The sequence below is a fragment of the Bactrocera dorsalis genome, chromosome 5 (assembly GCF_023373825.1).
Source record: "Bactrocera dorsalis isolate Fly_Bdor chromosome 5, ASM2337382v1, whole genome shotgun sequence".
Lineage (NCBI taxonomy): Eukaryota > Metazoa > Arthropoda > Insecta > Diptera > Tephritidae > Bactrocera > Bactrocera dorsalis.
In genome coordinates, this window is record NC_064307.1 from 21996730 (window position 1) to 22023234 (window position 26505).

General features: G+C 35.2%; 1 protein-coding gene across 1 annotated transcript in view; it reads right to left on the reverse strand.

Moving 5' to 3' along the window:
• Positions 1-1626: 1626 nt before the first annotated feature.
• LOC105230089 (integral membrane protein GPR155) overlaps positions 1627-26505 on the reverse strand; it is a 46862-nt gene continuing 21983 nt past the window's right edge. The window contains exons 2-12 of the mRNA XM_011210674.4: positions 7351-7640; positions 7147-7286; positions 6763-7091; positions 6101-6698; positions 5874-6027; positions 5208-5300; positions 4796-5141; positions 4529-4736; positions 4264-4439; positions 4059-4184; positions 1627-2286 (exon numbers count right to left, since the gene is read on the reverse strand). Of these exons, the coding sequence (XP_011208976.1) occupies positions 2085-2286; positions 4059-4184; positions 4264-4439; positions 4529-4736; positions 4796-5141; positions 5208-5300; positions 5874-6027; positions 6101-6698; positions 6763-7091; positions 7147-7286; positions 7351-7640 (2662 nt within the window). The 3' untranslated portion in view covers positions 1627-2084. The remainder of the gene's footprint in view (positions 2287-4058; positions 4185-4263; positions 4440-4528; positions 4737-4795; positions 5142-5207; positions 5301-5873; positions 6028-6100; positions 6699-6762; positions 7092-7146; positions 7287-7350; positions 7641-26505) is intronic.

The following is a 26505-nucleotide window of genomic DNA, read 5'->3' on the forward strand; positions in this document are numbered from 1 at the left end:
CAAGTTATTACACCAAAATACAGTTCATTGTTGTCTACATATTCATCAATTGTGAGCCATGAGATATCCTTGGTCCACGCATCCCCTATAAATCATACAAGTATGGTACCACCAACTCATATTACTATATTTTCAAATTGCTACTTCATATGACTCTCACTCGCACCACTTCACGTAGTAATCGGTCAGGTAGCCAAATACAGACTGTTTCAAATAACAACAGAAGAGTTTGGCAGAGGTAAGGTAATGTCATACCAGCGTATGAAGGACTTTAGTGGTGAAATGACATTGACTCTTCTCAGTATTACCAAAAAGGTAAACTTTACTAAGAAAATACCCTCAGCAGTAAGGCTGAATGGAACGATTCCACTCTGCACTATATAATTTTGTACTTGCAACTCTAAGTCTTTTTATTCGCGGAGATGGAGGAGAGGGCACAATAGACCTTAGGTCGCGGTGCAATCCTCATCTATTTATCCTATCTTATCCACTTACTACTTACCGTTGCACATATGGTCATATTATTATCCAAAATCGATCCCAACATACCAAACTAATGTAATACTTGATTTCTTACATGGCTCTAACCAACCCTTAGCATGACCCATATAGCCTACTCACCTAGCACTTGCTGTTATTGTTGTAGAAGTAAGTAATATCGAGAAATGCTGCCCAGTTGATAGTCCTTTGGGCGAAGAAAAATGGGGATCCGTGCCGGTTACATAGATCCAACTGTAGAATCAATACTTAGCTTCTCTATCGAAACATCTTGTTTTTTAGATCTTCTACTAGATTATAAGTAACTTGTGTCTTCCCACCCAGACAGTGTATAGATAACCATTACAACATATACATATATATTTTTTTCCAAAATCCTTGGTATTATGGATGTTGAGACTGAGCACTTATCGCACCGCCGTCGTATATGTGTGTAGAATTCGAAAAAGACAAACATGCTCCGCTAAAATATAATTTTTATAAAAAATATTTCCATACCAACATTAAAAACACATTTTTCGCATTCTTTTTTCAGCTTCTTTGTGACCGTAGCAAATTTATTATCGTTTTCTTTATTATCTTCTTATATTTTTATAAAATATTACAGCTAACTGCACTTGCTTATAAACCGAATAGTGCTTAAAAGCAATCACAATCTTTATATCAACTTACGCCTAGCAATTTTTCAAAATTTTTCACAATAAAATTATCCGTTTTTTTCCATGCAAAAAATACGTTTCGTATACTTAACCTCTAAATAATTCCCTAATTTACAATAGATATTTGGCATAGCGTGTACACATACATATGTATGTATATGTACAATTCAAATACACTATAGAGTAAAACAATAAAAATGCACAAAACTTTAAATAAAAAAATTAAAAAAAAAAAATTTTAAATAAAAAATTAAAAAAATATTAAATTTAAAATAAAATTAAAAAAAAAAAATAAAATTAAATTAAAAAAAAAATAAAATAAAAATAAAATAAAATAAATAAAAAAATAAAATAAAAAAATATTAAATTGAACTAAAACACAAAAACGAATTAAACTACAACAAAATACTTAATAGTTGCACAATTGTTGCAAATTACTAATTGAAAGCTAAAAATTCTTTGTGATATGATTTTTACACATACACATACAAACGAAATAAAAAACTAAAACGACTAGTTAATACAAAATTCTTAACCGTTAATCAAAGTTTACAATAAACCGCAACTGTAATAAATCAATCAGACATAATGTTTTACTAATTGCGGTTAGTGGGAAGATTATATGCAAGTTAATCACGCAAATGGCTGCTTACGCCAGTAACTTTCAATAACTAAAATATACATAAACTATATATGCTGCTATATGTGTGTATGTATGTATATGTGTATTATAATATACATTTCTATGTACTTATAAATTTACATGAAAATAACTTTTGACACGCATCACAGCACCACGTCCAACGCCTTGGTACAACTTCATCCATTTAAAAAACAAAAAACTAAAAAGAAGAAAGAGGAAAATAGATTCCTTGTAGCTTACGTAGCTCCTTTACGCATTTAACGTTTTGTTGTTGCTGCGCTAATTTACAGGCGCGCACAGAAATTATATAATAACTGTTTATCCTCAAAATGATAAACATTATTTATATGCCGTAAAACACGTCCGTCCACTAAATGTCTAGCGTAGTGCACAGCCTCCAGGCGATCCTTGGCAAGACCAACTTCGAGTAGCCAATCCACGAATTCGGTGCCGTAAAATACTTTGCGATACACTCTGATGCGCCACCTGTTGGGAGTAAAAAAAATCGGGAAAAATTATGAAAATGCAGAATTGTAGGAGAAAGTGTGCTACTGAAGCAGAATATACTTCGGAAATATTTCTTATATAAATAATTTATGTTTAATAATAAATAATTAAGTATTTCAAAAATAAATGAGATTGTGGTAGTCAAATAGGTGAACAAGCTACATAATAAAATATAGTTTCAGAACCATAAAATTATCGTGAACAGACCTCTTTTGTAGGCTTTAGAGATTAAACATATATTTTAAAAATTTCAATCATTTATTTGGAAAAAAACATTTTATTTATTTTACTTTTTTCGAAATTTCAAAAAAAAAAATTTAAATGTCATTTCAATAATGCATTGTTTGTTTGCAACAACTTTTTTAACTATTAAGGTGTGGACTTCTGTCCAGAAATTTAATTTTTATTTTATTTTATAAAATTACCTAACCTAAAAATTACGCACTAACACACTAAATGAGCGAATTGTACCAAAACGTGTAATTTTAAAAACCTAATATCACCGGTGCTAGAGCTTCATCAGATTATAAACAATATTATGGTAATATAAATATAAAAAAAACTAGTTCATTGCCATGCATAGTGTAATTATTCAATATGCCATACATAGTATTATATGGCTTTCGAGATTAAAATGCGAAAAAAGCAATTGATTTATTATGATTTATTTCTAATTCAACCAATTTCCAAGCGCTATATTAAAATGCATTCAAAACTTTCTTCTGCAATTAGCTTTTTGCGGTGTAAATGTGGCATTAGCTGCTGAATGTTGTGATTGCTGAAGAAATTGAAATTACATACCTTCTAAAAACACTTCAATCAGCTGATATTAAAAGAAAATACTATGCAGTATCAAATGAACTTGACTCAGTTTAAACTAATTGTTAAATATATATCCGAAAACATGTATACATGAATGCATGATATCCATGAAAGCATGACAAAAGTTTTTTAAAATCAAATTATATTTACAACTGAACACCGTATTCCAAAAAAAACACATTTTCACAAATATTCATTATCGGCTTCAAATTATCTCTTGCACGAACACATGTTGGCCGATAGAACCTTTCATGAGATGTTGAGGAGGCTTACTCCACAGTAGTTGCGGATTGGGCAGAGCACATTCAAATTAAAATTATCGAGCATGCTTCTTATCAGTTCTTCGCCGCCGTATTTGAATACCTCTGCCAGCAATCCATAAGCCCCGTGTTGTTCTTGAGACTTCGAACCTCATCATAATCGAGCAATGGAACGTTTGCTCCATCGTCCTCGATTGGGGAATCGGGTTCGCCTTCTCCCAGCGTTATGCTTTCGCTGCCCTTCAGCAGGCTGGAGAAGTGTTTTCTCGCTTATAATTAATGATATGAAAATCATTCGCTTTAAAAGCTGTAAATTTTGATTAGTAAAAAGCAATCTAGAACCAATTACAAAACGATTAGAAGATATTCTATTCTAACCTATACATAAAATTTTACTCAGCACTTTACATTTGCAAAACATTTGAGTAAACACTAAAAAGTTCTCTTCTCTCATCACCTCTATATCCACAAGGCATCTAAGGAATTTGAAATCAGTTATTTGCAAAAAAAAAAGTAAAATCTAATAATCCTACCAAAAGATAAAATTTACTTTATTGAAAAATGGGTTAATACGAACTCAATGAATTTTTTTTTGGTCAAATTTATAGTTGTAAAAATATATAAAATATGCAAAATGAAATCGCACAAAGAATATAGTATGAAACAAACCTTCGATCCTTGGCAATGTCCTTCTTGCAATTCTCCAAATGATGATTGCGGAACTGCTCACAAATATGCTTGGTCTCCGGCGTGAGGCTTGTCCATAGTGGTAGGGTTAATACGTTTGCGCCATACCTAAGCAAATACAAATAAAAGAAAAACACAACTTGTTTAGTAAACAGCATTTTTCAGACGCAATAAACTGGCTACGCACCACAACTTGCGCCAAATCTTAACGAATGGTGTCAGCAATTCACTAGTGTCAGTGATAAATAGCGCCAAAACGACTAAGCTCTGACCGAAGTTCAAGAAAGCGTCGAGAAAACTCAGTTCCAAGTAAATACCAGACATGCCATCCATTACCAAAGTCCAAATGGAGACAGATAGACCCTGAAAAAAAAATATTATAACAGTCATTCATTTGCTGTTGCAGACGGTAGCTGTTTAAGAAATTTTTCGGCATTTTTAATTATACATACCACAAACATTGAGCAGAGCAGCAAGATTAGCAATACTGTATGCTTCAAAGTCTGATACTCATCAGCATCATTAGCATATTCTAATGGCTCTAGACCACGGCGTGACTGATCGTGATAGCGTTCGATAATCGATTGACAATTTTGACGTGAAGAGCCCGCACCACAATTGAAAGCCGGACTACAGATGCCCGAACGTATGCCGAGATTCCTAGAAAAGATGTGACATTAAAATCAATTTAGGCAGCGTGCGAAACCACTTTTACTTACTCATCTTCGAATTGATCGGTTGACGGCGTGGTGGCTGTTTCGTGGCTTCGCTTGCGTGCGCCTTCGGCAGCCGATTTGGCCAGCAGATCTTCGATATCTACAACAACCGTCGTAGTTGTTGGGCTGGTAGTGCTGGTACAACAAGTACCGCCGCCACCACCGCCACAGCCACCAGCGATTGTGTTGGGACCATTATCCGCTGTCGAGATAATATCATCGTCGTCCGACGAAGAGTAAGAACCATAGCGACGTCTCTGCGCCGGCACGCTGCCACTGGAGAGGCGCGCGCCATCGGTGTTCGTGAGCAAATTCGCAGTTGAAATGGTGGATTGTAGGTCCGAGGGTTCTAGTTAAATAAAAATTATAATTTTGGTAACTAAAATTATAAAAGTGAGAGTTTTAGTTAACTCACCGGAATCTGGATTGGATAGTTCACGTGTGTAGGTCAGATATTTCTCATAACGCTTCTTATAACGCTGATGCATAACCAAACACCCAACGGTTACTGCAAAAAAAATGACATAATATAGTTTAAATAACAGTCTAAACTTGTAGGGATAGTATTATAAGGCAACTATAAGTATGTATCAGATTGAAAACTTTGAGAACATCACTGCAAAGCTTCACACAGCGCTCGACGTACAAACTTGTCAGCAAACTCGCAAAAGCTGCAGCTGCGTCTAAGCATCATAACACGTGCTGAGCAGTTACTTCGTGTCTGCTGACCGACGCCAGTGTAGTGTAAAGCTTGTCTTAACTTGTCAAACACAGTTTTCTCATCATAAGGAATTTTTTTTAGAATTTTTATGGGGTTAGGTCAGTCCAATATTAAAATAAACTCAATAAAATCGATTCATCGTCGTCCTCGAGGCAATATTTAATAAGAAAAAATCTTAATTTCGGCTTTTCCGAAAATATACAACATCTTCGGTTTTGATCGGACAGTTTGAATGGTAGCCATATAATATATTGGTTCGATCTGAACACTTTTTTCAGAATAAATTGCCGAAATTTGGTATTTTTTATTGCTATAGATTGGCTTAACCCCTTAAGTAACGGAAAGTTAAAATCTACTTACCAAAGAAACACATGACGAGCATAAAGACGGTGACTGCAGCCTGCGCGGTGCCATATTGAAAGCAGGCATTATGCTTATCAGGCAATAAAATCTTGCTATCCAAAGCGATCAGCAGACCAGATATTATGGCGGGCACGCCCCAGGCGAAGGCGATCTAATGATTGGTAGAAATACAAAAATTAATTAGAAATGAGGTTATGTTACCAACTAAGCACCACGCCACTCACCATATAAGGCCACATGTTGAGCACGAAACACAAGCTGCGACACTGCAGGAAGAGCAAGCAAATCGCCAATATGGCTGTCCATAAACGGCTGCTAAATGTGCCCATATTGAAGAGGAAAAATTGCACGTAAATCAACCACTTCTCGGCATGATCGAATTTCGCCCAGATAATCACGGCCGCACAGCACATCAGCTGCGACAGCACCAAACAGAATGTAACGCGATGCGGCATGCGTCTAAAACGTTTCGTCACAATCAATAACACCAAAACCCAAGCGGCGGCGGCCACACCGGCAACGCTTATATCGAAGGAAAACACATCCAACTCATGTATATAGTCAACTGGATTCAGATTGGTGATGGAAATCATTTTCGCCGAGATGAACATCAGCGGTGCGGAGATAAATGTGCAGAGCACCATGCCCGTAGCGACCAATTCCACTTCGACATTGTATTGTGTGGCGATGACAAAAGCGCCCGGTGCCGCCGGAAAAGTGCCATACAAGAAACCAAAGGTGCTCAATTCGGTTGTGTCATTGAAATCTGTGCCGGCCTGCATGATATTCACCGTTTGACGGCACACTAGTGGCAAGACCAAACTGTAAAGAAGATGACGTTAGTATGACGCCTAAATGTAGGCAATGTTTTCTTGCAAAAACTTACATTTTAACCAATATCAAGATGCCGGGTAGCAGAAAGCCTGCGCCACGCAATGAACCACCTTGTCCGACGATTTTCAAACCCAACAGGAAAAGCGCCGTCGCCGAGAACGACTGACCAAAAACACGCAAAACGCTCGCTATCATTTCGGGCAGACCATTTGGAAAGACAAAGGCGCCGCCGACGCCAAGCAGCGTCATCAGCAACATCGGATTGAAGAAGAGCGATTTGAGTGTGTGCAGCACCAACAGTTGCTTTTCACCCAAGCAACGCGTACGCTTCGTCAGCTGTTCGGCTGGGCAAGTGTCCGGACAAATGGTCGACTCTTGTGCCTGAATTTGTGCATGTTTTATAAGATTTTATAGAAAAATTGTGCGTAAAACTCACCGCTTCGGCTTTTGTTTGCATGATTTTCGAGATTTCCATTAGCACCAAGCCGATGGGATTGAGCAGCGCCAACGAAATGGGTGCCATTAAATACAAATATGAGGCATACTCGGGATGTACGTCTTTGTACAGTGCCATTACTGTAAAGAGGAAGTAAATAAATGCAATTTTCCACGTAACTTCGAATCAAACATTGCTACATACCAATCGGATAGCCGATCGCGAAGTCATTGCTCTGCGTACAGAAAATACTCAAGAGGCCGGCGCGCGCATAATTCAGCGGTCGTGTAATAAGCAGTGAGATCACGAGCACAGCGAAGAATACAATCGATTTGGATAGCGTCATGGCCAGTAAGAAGGTCCAATTTACCGTGCTCCAATTAAGCTCGACCAGCGAGAGAAAGATTAGCGACGGCAATGCAAATGTGCCGACAAATGTGCCAAGGCCTTTAGTTTCCGAATTCGAAATGATTTTGAAGCGGCCAGCAATGTATCTGTGGAGTAAAGAAACATATATACGTTTAACTCACAGATTAAATAAGATGCGAATAAATATTTGTATACAAAGATAAGTGTGGCATTAATTTATTTGGAGGTTAAGTTTAAACAAATACCTATAAGGTTATTTTTGAAGTCCGTTCTCTTGGAAGAAGATTACAATATTTTAATATTATTCCTATTCTATATATTAGGGAGGTAAGGAGCTAGAACTAAGAAACGATCTATTTGAAAGTATTTGTTATAGTTAATGTTATACTCATCAGAAGATGGAATCATGTGTAGAAGTCCACGCAAGTTAGGAAAGTTCTCTGAGCGCCATTCACTTGGGAGTGGCCAGAAACAATTATTTTACATATGGCACAAGCAGCTCACGACTTCCAAAAACACCCGTTTGAAGGCGAGCCAAAGTAAGAAGGCGAAACATCCCTCCCCAGGGTTGTGCGCTGGGACCCTTTACATAAAACACACCCAATGAAAAGATCAAAACAGCCTCGGATGAGAGACTCCGTTTTGATGACGACCACTGCCACATTTTAAAGACTACGATTTAAGGGCATGCACCTGGAATGTCCGGTCCTTTAATTGGGAAGGGTCCGTCGCTCAGCTAGTTGATGTCCTCATAAGGCTGACATCACCGCCGTCCAAGAAGTGCGATGGACGGGAAAAGGACGTTCTTGTGACATTTACTACAGTAGCCATTTAAAGGAGCGCAAAATCGGTGTGGGATTCGTGATGGGAGACTCCGTCGCCGTGTTCTGGCATTCACCGCGGTCGATGAACTTCCAGCCACAATCTGCATCAAATCGAAGTTCTTTAACATATCGCCTGCCCCGACGGAGAACCACAACACCTGCGGGATGGGATAGATACTGAGAGTTGAAGAAGGAAGCGAGACGCATTTGTAGACAGAAAAAGAGAGAGGACGAAATGCGTGACTGACAGGGGTAATGCTCGGAAATTCGACGAAAAAATGCGGCGACTAACAGCAGGTTTCAAGACCGGAGCCGGGTTTCAAGACAGAGCGTACTGAAATTATGGAGGGAACACTTCTCCAGCCTGCTTTTACCTGTTTAGCCTTTCAACCAAATTCAGTATAAAACTCATATTTTTCTGAGAACTTTGACTGTTCTTCGAATTGATCGTTTTGCTACTTGACTAAGACTATGACTTAAAAACTAACGGTAATGATTGAGGAAGCGCTGAATGAAGATTTCCTGCAGATAAGTTTTAAAGGGATTTCATAGCAATCGTAACTATTGCCACGAACAAGGCATACAGTTGAGTTTTTTACTCTTGATAGAACATAGCATTGTATGACGGAGGATTTTTACCGCTGTAGAAGAGGAATGTTCGAATTTCACTCCCCTTGGTAAACAGAATATTGTGACCACTGCGTCATTCCAACGACGATGAAGTCTATGAAATATAAACGCACCGAGTTTGTGTTCTGCTAAGAATTCTTAATCAGATGAGATCTTTCAAAGATATTTTGAAAATGGTTTTCTACCGCTACAACAGCAATAAATTACGCTATTTTTATGTACACATACCTTTACATAGACATTTTCTTATTATTGGAACAAGATTCGCGTTTAAAAAACTAAGTAGCTGTCGCAGACTACTCTTTTGCCTTCAGCTTGGACAACAATACTTTCACCCAACCACACCACACACGGCTTCCTGTGTCACATGACCGGCAATTGTCTGCCTGCAACGAACTCTGCTCACTTGTAGTAAACAGAATTAACAAGTGCATTAGCGTCTTGTGATCGTCGGCAGCACATTTCTTTTCCACTCAGCCATTAGCTTTACATATTTATCTTATTTACTTTTATTGCATTATTGCTGTCTTGTCACTGAATCATTCATTTATGTATAGTAGGTGCTTTTAGCATAAATTGGCATGCGCCTTGCGATGTCAGTTAACATATCAAGTGTCAAATGACAAGCCTATTTGAAAAAAGAATAGTCAGCTGACATTAATTTGCCATTGTGTTGGCACGTTTTCATAGTAATATTACTTTTTGTTGTTGTTATAAGCGATAAAAGCGGTAAGAAATCATGAATGGTTGAGTGCCCAGAGTAATGTCTGATATTATTTTTGAATATAGATCTTTATTGTATTTAATTGAATTGAAATTCTTAATTGTAACTAAATTAAAATATGAAATTAACTAATTGTCTATTAATATTTAATTTTAACGAAAATTGCCTTAAATGCGATATGAGACTTAGAGCCTATTCAGTGGAAAGAGGGAGGTGTATGTTCAGTCAAAAAAGCTGTTAATATGTAATAAAAAATACATCGAAATTTAATGGCTTGACAAAATTTACTGTAAGTAAATTTAAATTAATATTCATTAAACAATTTGTTTGAATTTTAATTTACTTCGAATCCCAAAGAAAATCTTGGAATAATATTCTATTGATTTTTTATAATAAGAGAATTTGTCAAGTTTTTTGAAGAACCAGAGGCTTTATCAGAATAAAAAGAGTTTTTTAGTTCTCTCTGCTCTTCTATGGAGCCTGGTCATTAACGACCCGCTTACAAAATTTGAGGATCGCGGCTGCCGGGTGATTGCCTAAGCAGACGATGTAGCACTTATGTTCAAACGAAAGTGCCTGAGTATCGTGTACGAGTTAATGCGAGGTTATCTTAGCGTCATTACAAATTGGGCAGTCGGAAGTGGTCTCGCTAACTACCCAAAAAAAAAAAACAACCCAGATGGTTTTATTTACTAAAAGATACCAAGTATCTATATACCATCTGCAAACGGCGGATACAATATAATATCTAGAACTCGTACTGGATAGGAAGCTTTTATGGAAGCTGAATATCGAAGATAGAGCAAACAAGGCATCGATTGCCTTATACTGCTGTAGAGGAGCCATTAGTAAAAGGTGGGGTCTCTTACCGAAAGTGAGCGAGTGTCTTTGCGATAAGACTGGTATGAGGGCCAGGCCACAGGGAAATCAAAGGCAATTGTAAAGGCGATGAGCTAGCAAGGAAAGGCACTCTAGAACCGCAATCAGTAGAAATGAACCAGGTTGGTGCTATCTTATCTTCTTGTGCTCCATCACTAGAAAGCTGGGTTTCGCGGAAGCTTGGCCAGGGCTAGGCCTCCATTGATACATGCGGTGTAACAAAGTCTATTTTGGCCCAGTATCGATGGATAGAGATCTAGTAATCTCTTTGCCCAGAGTAAGGCTAGCCTCTCCCTTGTTGTGTGGGTTTTAACAAGTCATTGCCCTATTGTCGACCATGCTGTATAGCTGGAAATCTTACTAGACACCATCTGCAGAAGTTGTTAGCAGAAGACGAGGTGGAAACAACTCAACACTTTCTTCTTGACTGTTCCGCGTTTAGAAGGAAGGAAGGTTAAACGCTTGGGAGCGCATATCTTCAGATATCCCAACGAACTAGCAGGAAGAGAAATTAAACGCCTGTACAAATTTGTATTGGCTAATTTATAATTTCGAAGACAGGAGTTCTTCTTTTCTATAGCTTCACAAGTCACATCTGGCAGACCTCGTGCGATCTACCAGAATATCAAAATGAGACTCCTGACTAACAGAGTCACTAAATAAAGATTGTGGCAATTAAAGACATGAGACAATCGTCTCAAGCAGAATACCGATATTAGACTGTTATGTTCAACCTTTTATGAAGCCAAACGAAAAACTCCTGAAGTTGGATATCAGCTATGGGCAAAGCGCCCTGAACCTGAAGTGTTTGTTTTTTTTTTATTTCCGCTTTTTCACTTGATGGTTTTCACATTGAACTGGCAAAAGCGGGATTTTCGTGGAGATATTGTTGAGATGTTTCTATCTCATCCCCATCCCTTCAGTCCAGTAGCGAACAACAAGAAGCTAACAGCTGCTGCCAGTCATTGAGACTACTGAGACTGAAGTATCAGTCCTAGCAAGCTCATCAGCTTTACAGTTTCCCACTATATCGCTGTGGCCAGACAATTTTTCATATAAGCATGAAGCTGTAATATCCTTTACAGGTGCCTTTCTTATAGTAACTATACTTAATACTATATGATGGATGTTTCAAGTTATCTTGCATAAATGGCTTGGTAGTAAAAGGCTTGTCATCACTGAAGATGTGGAATTTGTGTTTAACTGTTATTGTAAAGAAATTTAGGGTTCCTGAGTTAAGGTAAGTGAAAAAAATATATATTAAGTGTCTATCTTTGGCTACAACGTATCGGAACTAGAGACGAAATTTTATTTTTATCTGCTCTCTACCATTTCACTCTTCATCACCCTCTTAGTTACACATATTTGATCAAGTTTCAATTTACTTTGACATTTCCGTTCGATTACACACAACAATAACATACAAAAAACAGTCAGCCAGCTGTTGAATATGGCTTCTAAGATTAATTGCCGTTTCTAAGACGGCGACACGCGCCAGCTAAATTTAGAAGGAAGCAAGAAAAAATCCAAATAAAAAAATTTACATAAGTATTTGTATATTATACACATACATCAAGATACATTTATATATAAATATATGTAAATAAAAAGCTGCGTGCTGCTTGAGGTCAAGAAACTTGTTGTTTCTTGGTTTATTTATAAGTGTGGGTCGGCGAAGGAGGTATTGCAAATTTGGCGAACGCATTTATTGGACTTTGAGCACAAGTACTCTATATCTTCACACATTTACATGTATCTAAATACGTACAGCTATACAAATATATAATTAATTGATATATATAGCTCCCATTTCGTGCATGAAGTTGCATGTTTACATAAAAGACAGTTAAAAAAGCTCGTGCGTAAACTGTTTAACGCTTGCGAATGCCGTGAGTAATAAAACTAAAGCACAGTTATATCTAGTTTTTTTTGTTAACTGTATTTTTAATTTCATATAATTGGGGCGTGACAATAAAGTTTGACGCATTGGCTGCGGTTGTAACACGTGAAAAACGCCATTATTGTTGTTGCTGTTTTTATATTGTTACTGCTTTTCCACTATACTTAACTGTCTGCTTCACGTTTTTGCGATATTACTTGGCTGTATTTACTTGAATGTATGAGTGTGCATATTTCATATGAGCTTCTCGATTTATTTCCGTTTTTTATAATATTTTTTTTTTTAATTTTTGTTTTTTTTTTTTGAGGAAGATATTTTTTTCTTTAAATTTTAATAATTTTTATTTTTTATAGTTTTACTATTATTTTAATTTTTTTGTTATATTCAATATATTTTACTCTTTATCGTTATTATTTTTTTAATTTTTTGTATATTTTTTGTATTCTTAATTTCTGTTATATTAATTAATTTTTATTGCATTTTTTATTGTTATTATTTTTATTTTTTTAATTTTTGTATATTTTTTTTTTTTGTTCTTTAATTTTTGTTATATTTAAAAATTTTTATTTTATTTTTTATAGATATTTTTATTATTTTAATTTTTTATATATTTTTTGTATTCTTTAATTTTTTGTTATTTCAATATTTTTTATTATTTTTATTTTTTTAATTTTTGTATATTTTTTGCATTCTTTAATTTCTATTATTTATTTTTATTTTTTATTGTTATTATTTTTTTAATATTTGTATGTATTTTTTTTATATTTAAATTTTTCTAATTTTATATTTTTTAATTTTTTATTGTTTTTTAAATTTTTTTTAATTTATATATTTTTTCATAATTTTTATTTTATTCTTAGATGTCTTTTTGTATTTTTCTTACTTGATTTTTTTTTGTATATAATAATTTTTTTACTATCTTTGTATTTCTATTTTATTTTCTATATGTCTTTTTGTATTTTTTAATTTTTTATATTTTTTATTATTTGTTTTTTTTTTATTTATTATTTTTTTTTTAATATTTGTTCATTAATTTTCTTAAATTTTATTTTTTTTTTTAATTTTTTTTTTATTTTCTTTATTTTATATTTTTCTTAATTTTTTAAATATTTTTTCATAATTTTTAATTTATATGTTTTTTGGTATTTTTTTTTTTGTAATTTAAAATACTTTTTTTTCATATTTTTTATTTTTTCTTCTTAATTGCATTTGCGATTTTTATAAACATGCAAGCTGTAAGCTCATTAGCAAAAGCGAATTGCTTGTAGGCGGGCTTAAAAGGGGTGTGTATGCCGCCGGCGGTTTATTTATACACACACGCACACATGAGTCACATACGAGTGAGTGTGTATGTGCTTTGTGAAATTTTCATATTATTTTTGTGTCTGCTTCCGATGTTTATGCGGTTTAGTTTGCGTTTAATGCCACTCTGCATATGCAAAACCACATATATTCATACATGCATACACATACAAACATACTATATACAAATATATTACACCGGCCGTTGCAACGTTTCCGCGCAAACTAAAATAACAAATTGCGATTTGCATTTAAATTGAGTCTACATACATACATACATGTATGCAAGTATAAGCATGACATTATAAAGTGCCGAAAAGAACAAGCAAATATTGCGAGCGTTGGAAAGAGCCAAAAGATTGATTGCTATGGACCAGCGGAAGTTTCTCTAATGTTGTAATTGCCGTGTAAGTAGTGTTGTGACGTAGAAATGCAAGTTACTAATTCATAATTAATAGGCACAGTGGGGTATTTCACTATAAAAATTAATTATTTTATTAATTTATATGCATTAAAAATTAGGATTTAGAAGAGAGTGTGTTATTATGATTTTAAAATATTTTCTATTCATTAATATTGCATTTTTTTTTGGCTGATGATGCTGAGTAAAAATTTATAATTTTTAAAATATTTTCCTTCCTGGGATTTTGCCTAATTCTGAAACACGGACAATATTGCCGTTTAATTTTGAGATTTTATATTTAGATTAAAACCCATTTCTGGCGCAATGGGTATGTAAACAAGCGAATCGGACTAAGAGCAACCTAAAGTGATTCAAGAGCTGCCATTTCATCCAGAAAACACAACGGTTTGGTGTATTTTGTGTGCCGGTGGTATCATCTGTCCATATTTCTTCTAAAATGATACCATTCAGGCCTTAGACTAACACATCATGCGTGCCATTCGTCAGTTACCAGTCGAAATGCTCGAGCGAGTCATCGAAATTGGACTCAAAGGATGAGAAAGAGATAATCTTCCAAAAATAGATGCCAAAATATGCCCTTTCGAATGATAATAAACATTCCCCATTAAATTTGAAATGTCTGTGTTTATTGTTTAAAAAGGTAGGCAACATCGAAATGGATCACCCAACACTATCAATCGAAATTTATTGAATAATTGTATGCCATATAAAAATTATAAAGTTGAAATACTTTGTTCCGAGAATTCGTCAATAAAAGAGGTTTTCAAGCATTTCAGTACAGCATCTCAAAATTTTATTGAAAAAAACAGCAAACGAAGCGATAAGCAACAAATTAATTTAGCTTATTTTTAATACACACATATACCTATGAACATACACACCTACATAAATATCTACATACACCCGAACCCTTGCATACAAGTTGAACAAAGAAATCACGCTCGCGCCAAATGCAAACCAAATAATTTCACTTATTTTTGCCGGTCTCTTTTTATAACTGCAGCGCAGACACCGCAAATGCAGACAGACAAGTTGTACAGTTGTTACTTTTAATTCGCGCTCATGACTAATATTGAAATGCGAATTGTAAACGACTTTTTGCCTGCCCTTAGGTGGTGTATAAATATTTCCTTATTTGCATTTTGGCGATCGCGTTTTAAAAGCGTGTAAGTCACATTTTCGTAATTTTAGAAGCTTGGAGGAAGTGAAATTATTTGAATATTAGGGAGGCTTACTTGTTATTGACTGTATTAGTTATATAAATTACGTATGAGGGTACTATGTTTTTTTTATGTCGAAGAGCTGGTTATTATGACGAGTAAAGAAGTTTCATCATCAAAAATCCTTCGAAAAATATAGGAAAAAATTATTTTTCTCTCCGACGTCGTTGTGGCGAGTTTTCAGAAAAGATCTGGTCTTACATCCTTAAAAGATCAAATTGACGCAAGAACTGAAGCTGCTTGAAAACCAGAATCGTCGTATGTTCGTGAATTGGACTGAGGAACAACTTGAAAATGATCCGTTTTTTCATCGCTCATTTCTGACTGAATGGCTTTGTCAAAAAGTTATTGATGAGCCAGCAATTCACACATACTCCATGAGTCCCCATTGCACCCCGGATTGCAGTGGTGCGGTTTATGGACCGGCGGCGTCATTGGGCCGTACTTCTTCCGTGATGATCAAGATCGGCACGTTACTGTGAATGGGAATCGCTACCGCTTAATGATAACCGAATATTTTTAGCCCAAATTGGATGATATGGACTTGGAGAATATGTAGTTCCAAGAGTACGGCGCGAATGCCACATTCGATTTATTGGAAACCAAGTTTGGTGAAAGTGATGGCACAGCCAATTGGCCGTTAGACTATTTCCTGTGAGGCTACGTCAAATCTATGGTCTATGCCAACAAGCCAATGACGGTTGATAAACTTCGTACGAATATCGAAAGTGAAATTGCAGCAATAACGGCCGATTTTTACTTGAAAACCGTCGAAAATTGGGTTCAGTGTCTGGACTTCTGCAAGCCTGCCCGTGGTGGCTATGCAAAAGAAATCGAGTGCCATACATAATGACATCGAATGTACTTTGACAGGAATAAAGAATTTGTTACGCTCTTATTGAAAAACTGTTATTTATAGAGTCTCCGACGTTTTCACGTCAAAATCAATACACGCTGTTCAGGGTATAAAAATACTCTTATCAATAAATGGTAATTTCAACTTAGCCTTGATTATATTAAAAATGGAGTGGTCAAGACAAAGAGAGGAGACAGTGAAATTGAATGGGTTAATCCACTTTTGTCAAATACATGAACATATACATACATAAATACGAAAATTTTTTGTCACTTCTACGCGATCTTAAAAAGAGGTCATTATTAATGTACAAAAAAAAAAATAAATAAATTCCTGTGATTCCCCTGAAAATTTTGTAAACCGAACTCGAATTTTAAGTTCAGATTGCATCACTATGAAAACTAAAATAATTTCCACAAATGTGGAAAATTTTTGCTAAAAGTTGCGTTGCTTCGAGACGCATTAATAAACAAATTACATAATACAAAATAATGATTTGATAAAACAAACCGGCAAAACGATCCAATCAGCTCATATTTGCCGGTGCTTTACGTCATCGGACCACACAATAACATATTAATAAATTTAACATAATAATAAAACAATTGTTGTATTTATTTGAGGAGATTTTGTCGAATGAACTGTTGTCTTAGAAGATACTGTGTTAATGTACTCGGATAAAGCGAATTGCGGTTTAATTTGGTCGAAAATGTTCCAGTGGGTGCGCCGAACTTCCATATAATGATTGTCTCAGAAAAATCGTACGCACAAGCGTCATGAGAAACAGACAATAATGGGATTATTTAAAAAAAATCGCATTAAAAACTAAGTAAACAAACGATATTTATATCAACTTTGAGATAATAATATTTAAAAGAAAATTATAATTTTATTGAGAAATTTAACTAAAATTTCCACTCCAGTGGAGTGCGCTTTGAGGTTAGTAATTTTAGAAATAGTGAGATTAAATATTAAGACCAAATAACTGAATTCTGCCAAAGGGTTTTATTAAAAAGAAATACTCCCAGCAGTACAAAAATCAATTATGTATTTTTGTAAGAAAGTTGTCACCATTATTTGAGATTTCTCAAAATTTATAGAAAAAACTTTTCAAATGGTGCGATCTTCACAAATTGTCATCGTATTTTACCAGAAGTTTGATTTTTTAGGGATATATATTACACTTATTATATCTTTGTTTCCTTTCAACATTCAACTTTATATGAAACAATTAAGTAAGAGCTAAGTTCGGGTATAATCGAATATTTCATTCTCTTGCAACTTGCAAGGATTAAAGCTAGAGAAGTACCTTTAGGTACATAAGGCCATGGTGTAGTGTAGATAAATAAGAGTTTCAATGGCACTCGATTTTTTTTTCATGGCCACCACGTGCACGCATGCAGAAGTCCAGACGCTGAACTCAATTTTTGACGGTTTTCTGCTGCAATTTCACGTTCGATATGCGTACGAACTTCATCAATCGTCGCTGGCTTGTTGGCGTAAACCATAAACTTGACGTATCCCCACATGAAATAGTCTACCGTCGTCAAATCGCAGCATCGAGTCGACCAATTGACTGGGCCATTTCGTGATACAACACGTTCACTAAATTTGATTTTCAATAAATCGATTGTGACATTTGCTGTGTGGCTTTTGGCACCCTGCTATTGGAACCGCTATTGTCCAAGTTCATATCATCCATTTAGAGTCAAAAATATTCGGTAAGGTCCCGATCTTGTTCATTACGAAAGCAGTACGATCCAATGACGCCGCCGGTCCATAAACCGCACAAAACCGTATTTTTTTCGGGATGCAATAGTGATTCTTGTATTACGTATGGATTACTGCCTGATAAATAACGCATATTTTGTTTATTGACCAAACCATTTGGCGAGAAATAAGCCTCATCGCTGAAGATGATTTTTCGAGGAAAATCCTGGCTCAGCCTAATTCACGAGCTTACGACGATTCTGGTGGTCAAGCGGCTTTAGTTGTTGCGTTAATTTACTCTTGTAAGGATGTAGGTCAATATCTTTTTGTAAAATTCGCCACAACGATGTTACAGAGATGCCCAACGCTTTAGAACGACGTGTGAGAGACTGATTTGAGTTGCTAGCGGCCGGAATATTCTCTACACTACGAGCACTTCTTTGTCTCACTGGCACGAGAACATTTTGTATTGTGCCAGTGAATTCAAATTTTTCCACTGGACGCTACATTTTTGATCTGGCAGTACGATTATGAGGATCATAAATTGGACGTAGTGCTCTTAAAAATGAGGCCACTGACTTCGAATTTCGGTAGTAAATTTTTCAATAATTTCGACTCGTTGTTGGATCTTTCCACGATGCAATGGCAAACCTTACTGAAGAGAAATGTCAAAAGAGTGGGAAAAATATGACGTCGTTTGCTGGGCTCATCGATCTACTTTTGTAGCGTCCCTATTTTTAAAAAATACAATTTTTAAAAAATAGCATAAAAAACTCATTTTTGTTACTTGTGATTGAATATAGCGCCTTAAATGACAAATAAATGCCTAAAATGAATACAAATATTGCACTTGCGTCAGAACATACATATGTTAACCCAAGGTTGCACCGAAGTACTAGCTGTTTGTTGGGACAGCTGTTTTAGGTTGTTCGCTTTTCTGCTCTCAGCTCCAGCTATTGTGATAGGCTTCATTTATTATCGAAAATGTAAGATATTTTTTCAAAAACTAAACATTTGAAGTGTTTAAGTATGCAGTGAAAGGGTTACGTGGGTTTACGGGTTTCAAAAAATTGTTTTTTTTTTTTATAAGATCTTCATGAAATTTTATACAGGTCTTCGAGATACAATTCCTAAAGACTTGGACAACTATTTCGAAGAAAGAAATGTCGCGAAATTTTTACTGAAATTTTAATTTTTTTTTTAATGTCGCCAAAACTCCAATTTTCAGTTTCAAATATTTTTTTTCCCAAAAAATCAGAATTTCTTTGTTAATAGTGTATGTATATTTGTAACAATAAACAATTCTAATAAAATATTTTATTTTTATATGAGAAAAAATGGTTGAAAAAGGCTGTTTTTTAACCGAGGAAACCCATGTAACCTCTTAACTTTACTTTCTCATTGCGACCGATTTCGTTAAAGCAAATAACTTAAGTTTACTAGCAACAACACAACAGTTGTTTATACAAACATTTTAGAAATGAAAAATAGCATCGCTGAGAAACAGTAGACTTTCACAATAAACAAGTACAGTTATTTGCTCTCTGTCCCACATAAGTATATTAGATGCAGTGTTTACGCGCGAAGCCGACTATAAATACAAATATTTATTATTATTAAGTCATAGTTTCTAGCTTAAATGAAATGCAAAAGGAAAGGAAAACGGGGCAATAGAAATTGAGGTCACCGAAAGGCTGAAGGTATTGTTACAACTAAATAAATATGTAATTACGCTTAATGAATTGAAAATTAAGTCAATGAGCTGTTAATAACATACGGAGTTTTAACAATTTGTGAGATCTTTTTAAGTGTGAAATACTTAAGCAAAGGAAAATTTAATCAAATTTAAACAAAAAATCAGTTTTTGAGATATGAGCTCATTTGGATTATAATTTTCATAATTTTTCACTTTATATAATTGTCCAGGTAAATAACTAACATAACTATTTGTTTGTTTACCTATTTATTTTATTTTTATTTTTTGTTTTTTATAAAATATGCAAAGAGATGATCAATTATTGCTTTTAGCCAATTAATTCGCTTTCAATTTCCCGCCTTATCGTTCTTACTCACATAAATTTCCACAGCTACGGCTGATATGTTTACTTTTTATTGTTTACTGATGCTGTTGTTGTATACAAATACACTTCACATAGTACTACTATGCGGTAACTCAATATTACAAATTAGAATCAGCAGCTAGATAGATATCGTAATAGTTTTACATAATAGCAACAAGTGATCTGAGTAATTGAGAACTGAAAGTGATAATGTGTACATGCAATTAAGACAGGCTTTGAAGAATAAAAGCTGTCAAATAGTCACAATAACAACAAAAAATAACAAAAAACGTTAAGTTCGACTGCACCCATGTTAGAATACCCTTCACGAATAAAAAAGTTTCTAAACAATAATTGGATTTTGATAGGTCAGTTCGTGATCCAAGTAGTTTCTTCAACAGCCTTTTTTGTCCGGTATTGTTTGGCATTTCATCATGGAGAGACTTACGCCTGAACAACGTTTACAAATCATTAAACTTTATTACGAAAATTCACGTTCTATAAAGAATGTGTTTCGCTTAACTTATGGTTAACATAATCAGCCCACTGAGCGTAGCTTAGCAACCCAGCAATCATTATTGGATAATATTCGACCGAATAGACCACCTTCACACACAAAAATATAGCAGTCGTAGCTGAGACTGTACACGAAAAGACCGTGGGGAGTCGATTCGGCGTCATTCGCAGCAACTCGGACTGACGTATTGAACGATTTGGTGCATTTTAAGTCGAGATCTTTAATTGAAAGCGTACAAAATACAGCTTGTGCAAGAACAGAAGCCACTCGACTTTCTCAAACGTCATCGCTTCGCTTTATGGACTCTTGAAAATCTACAAGAAGATCCGACGTTTTCGCGCCAAATTCTGGCTCAATGGGTATGTAAACAAGCAAAATTCCTGCATTTGGGATGAAGACCAAATGAAGAGATTCAAGAGCTGCCATTTCATCCCGACAAATTAACGGTTTGGTATAGTTTGTGGGCCGATGGAGTCAACGTATGAAAACTTTAGGTTATAGTGAACAATTTGTTCGTAGGTTGTCGCATTACCTTGACCAATAATCTCTGCCAAACTTCGTAAGGATACCTCATCAAATAAGAAAGTTTTTCATACAGGAACTTGATTTCGTTCGGCCAGTCTTTATTGCAGGTTTCGTTATAGTAGTTCAATACCAGTGGTTCCGAGAAATTAGCAGTTTCATGCGAACGTCATTTTCGCGAAATTTCAGATCTACATTTAAAAAACTGAGAGACTAGTTCGCGCGACAAACGACTGCCGATTGGACTGAGATGTGTAATTACTTACACAGTTTCACATATTGTCACAAATCGTCGAAAAATCGTTTTCCTATTGCCTTTGGGTTAGATTATTCTAATGAGCCACGCACAGACCAGTTTTAGTCCGTTGTCCATGAAGAGTAGTCGTCCTTTAGGATGCCTAGGCTGACGCGAATACATATTTCAATGTCTAAAATCTCGGGTCTAATAAATGCTTAAGGAGCAGTCTTGCCAAATGCGGAACAAATGCTCCATTGTTTCCATAGTGCCTTGTCCTTTTGGGGGTACCCATCTGCTTTTTCATTTGCTGTCGCTTACTGTCTTTTATGACATTCCTGAACCCATCCCTATCCATCATATAATTTGGTACGGTTACGATTCAGTAAACCTGTACATGACCGTATTATGCCGAGATAGATCTGTCGTTACACTTATTAAGCCATTGCTTTGATTCAAAGGTGTTTTTTCTCATCAGGAAACAGTGTTTTATCAAAACATGTAATTTGCCTTTCTCATTGTAAACAGAAGTAGTAGAGGTACCAATAACTTGAAGGACTTTGGATCATAAGCTGAAACAGCAATCTAGTTCAGGTTAGCACGCAAAGCCAATAGCAAAAATATAGGTTTTTGAGATGATACTATGTCAGGCTAAGAACTTTTCAGACCATATGATAAAGTCCACCCAGGAAATTATAAACAAGCAGATAAACTGATAAGGAACTCGGGATTCCCAACTACACAATGGAACTTGCTATAATAACATATGTATAGTATTAGTCATTTCAAATATTTGTAATGAAAGAGAAAAGTTCGTGTGCTAACCAACTGTTGCATATGCTACGCCGGACTTTTTCGAAGAATTGTGACGCGTGCGCTACATTTTGTGACCACAAGTGTGCAATTTAGGCAACAACCTGTGATTACCATCGAGTAATTTTTGCAAACGTACGTAATACAACTTGATTTATTTAATTCGATTCGTACGAATTTTTTTAAATTTATTTTCATTTTTGACGCTACTCAGTATTGAACTGAGCGCCGAAAAAATGGTGGGTAAAACCCACAATCTGATAATGAAAACAAACTGGTTAATTTGCACACATAAAAAAAGTGGTCAACAAACAGAAATTGGAGATAATAAAGCAAATTCGTTTTTTCGCATAATTTAAAAAACAAACTTATGCAAATAAGGCACGAGAACGCATATTTATCAATATTTAGACATACAGACAATTTTGAAAACATTTCAGCTACTTTTTTCGCATAAAAAGGTGCATAAACTATGAGTCAATAGCAAATGTTCAAAGTCTACATGTCTATGCGAAAATGTTGATAAATACAAATACGAGGGTGGCATGATAATTATTTGACCAACAAGAGAAACACGAAAATTTCGAATAATTGCGACCTACGCACTTACTCAACGTAGTCTTCTTTTAACACGACACACTTTACCCAAAGTTTTTCGAAGTAAAGATCGGTGGCAGCGATAACATCTGCATTCGTACACGTTTAGAAACCAAAAATTAGGACGTATAGAATCAAATATGAAAAATACGGTGGATGGGACACCAATTCAAGCCTACGACCAGATTGGATAATTATTATTTCAACATGACTCGTATAGAACCGAATATGAAAAATACGGTGGATGGGATACCAATTCGACCAATTTGGTCGTAGGTTGACCAGTTTGACTCTCTCCAGTTAGTCGTTCCAGAAAACGGTCATCATAACCATCATCTTTCCATCGGAGAGGACGGACTTCGCCTTCTTTGGAGCAAGTTCATCGTGGAGTCTACTGTTTAGACGGTTCCTTGCTATCTGGGTATACAATTGGATGTATATTTCTTTACTTTTTCGCTCGAAAGGGCAGTCTCCGGCTTTTTTGGTTTGTCGGTGAATTTTACTGTTTGGATGGTTTATTGATCTCTGGTTCTACCCGTGGATCTAAGTATATTTGTGCGACGGTCACGAAATAACACAGAAACTCCTTCAGACTGAATACATCGAAGCTTGTTGAACCAACTTCAGCCTCATTCGTTGATTTTGTTGCACAAATTTCTTCCAAAAACAAATATAGAAACACCGACCGATATTGCTTCTTTTCAATTTTCGAAAATCCGCGGACACACCCGCTTTCAAATGCGGTCAAAACAAAGCAACGAACCCGATACGGTTGGCATCCACAGTAGCGGTTTACGTATCGCTTCCGTTAGCGGTTAGTAGGAGTGAGGTTAACTCATTATCCTACCACCCTCGTACATGTATATATGCTTATCTATATACACATGTATGTATATGGCACATATATACATACCTTTAGAACATGCATTTAAACAAGTGGAATAACCCCAAAGCCACAATGAACTACAAAGCGCAGCCATTAAGCAGTTATTCAATGCAATTGACTTTCATGCCGTCACCAATTTGTTTGTCTTGCGGTTGTTTCACTTAATTCTATTCAAACATATCCAAGCGCTATAGTTGATCCATACAACAACATACTCGTACATATATACCTATGTATATATATGAATGTGTGGGTATGTGTACATAAGCCGCAGGTGTAGGGAACGCTTTACAATAGCGGCAGTAGTGCCCGCAGACTATAATTGAAACTGAATTGCGAGCCAATAATTCCAAACAGCTACTTAAGCAGCCAAAGTATGTAAATAATAGTAAATATATAATTCACATATACATATATATATATATGTGTGTTTGTGCTGCTTGCAAATTTATATAACTGCAGTGTATAGCTACCTGGTAGGAAGAGCATTGCATTTAATATCAAGAGCTTGACCAAGTCCATAATTCTAAAGAAGCCTACATTGGCAATTTATACTGGGAGTAAGGAAAATTGTATCATTCAGGCTTCATAAAAATTGATAACGGGTGATCCATGTAGACATACTCTTTTCAATAGCCTTTTTTGACAGATCACGCGTGAGTCGTGTCAAGCTGTCGTATTATTTTTGTTCGGTATTGTTTGGCATTTCATGATGGAAAGACTTACGCCTTACCAACGTCCTGGCTGAGAGTGTATACAAATACCGTGGAGAATCGATTCGGCAGCAAATACAGCTTGTGCAAGAACTGACACTTCCCAAGCGATATCGTCTCGCTCCATGCGTTCTTGAATAGTTTTATGAAGATCCGACGTTTTCGAGTCAAATTTTCTTTAGCGACGAAGCCCATTTCTGACTCAATAGGTATGTACATAAGCAAAATTGCCATATTTGGGACGAACAGCAACCTGAAGACATTCACCATTTTACCCCTTAAAAATAAGGGTTTGGTGTGGTTTGTGGGCCGGTGTAATCATCTGTCCATATTTCTCCTAAAATGATGCCGGAGAGAATGTTACCGTCTTTGGCGACCGTTATCACGCCCTGATAACCGACTATTTGATACCTGAAATTGATGCTCGTGATCTCGGCGACATTTGGTTTCATCAACAAGTCGGCGCCACTTGCCATACATCGTATCAGTCAATGGTTTTATTGAGAGAACACTTTGGTGAAGAGATAATTGTACGTTTTGGTCCGGTCGATTGGTCACTAAGATCATGTGATATCACACCGTTAAACTTTTTCCTGTGGGGATATATGAAGTCTGAAGTCTATGCGGACAATCCCACTTCGATTCAGGCCTTGGAGCAAAACTTCACGTGTATAATTCGCCAGTTAACAACGAGTCCATGAAATGTTCCAACGAGTCATCGAAAATTAGACTCAAAGGATGGACCATCTGAGATCTGCCGCGGAAAACATTTGAAAGAAATAATCTTCAAAAAAGTTCTTTTAAATGATAATAAAAATTCTCCATTAAATTTGAAGTTTCTCAGCTTTTTTTTTTTTAAAATTGGAACCTCGCATTGGGTGACTTTTTAGATGTTCATAAACATTTCGATGCGGAAATAATATTTGATTCTACAACTTTAAAAAATTTCCTACAGGATTTGCTATTATGCAAATGGCAATGCATAAAAAGTTCCAAATAAAAAAATATATACAATTTCAGAAAAATTATTGCATATTTGCATATTATAAAAATTATTGTATTTTATTTATATGCTTTTATTGTTATATATATATGTGCGTTTATATATGTAATTAATCGTACATATTTATAATTTTTAATTGTACGTTGCCAACCAAGCGCTTTGTTTTCTATATTTTCAGGTAACAAAATACAAATATCACGAGCAATGAACTATGTCTTGGAAGCACAGGTGAATTCAATATGTTTCTCAACATATAAATATATATATATATGTATGTCAGCTTGTATGTGAATATTATAATACAAACATATACAAGTATATTGCATTCAAAAACTCGAGATTTATAGAAAAACATTATCACGTTGCGGTGCGCAGCTTGTAAATTCTTTTAACTTCGATTACATTACAGATTACAAATTACAGATGAACAAATTAAATTCCAATGCGGAACTGATTAATGGCGTTTGCAGGCATCTTTATCGCAAGTAATCGCAGATACTTGCATTTATATATATATGTATATGTTTCTAGTATATACTTTTGTATGCATATGTTTTTGCAATATGATACTGCAGATTTATCAACAAAATCATCATTACTAAAGCTCAAGCATAGCAGAAATCTTTTATCATCGATCAGTGTGCGATTTCCAACAAAAAATATGTTGATATTGTAGTTTGTACATATTTATTGTGGTTCTTATGCTTTGCTTTCTTTGAGGTTATGATTATTATTGATGTTATAACGGTAGCATTCTGCCACGTTGACAGTCCTTTGCTGAATAAAAGTCCGGGTCCGTTCCGGTTACGTGGACTCGATTGTGATGAAAACGGATTTATATGTTATGATCAGTAGTTCTTGGCTCGATATAAATCTTTACATGATCGATTTAGTCTTGAATCGGAGGCATGATGTCGTTCATATGGTTTTATTGATCAATCTAAAATCGGTCATGCTGGTTTTTTTTTTTTTATTTTTTTTGTTTTTTTTTTTTTTTTTTTTTTTTTTGTTTTTTTTTTTTTCTTAAATTACCGAGATAATTTTTGTGGGTTTCTTCAATCAACATTTTCTCATAAAACCCTATTCAAATGTTATCTTAGCTTATGTCCCTATCCATATTGATCTTATTCAGTATATAAATTATTTTTATTTCGAATTTTTCAAAATGATGCTAT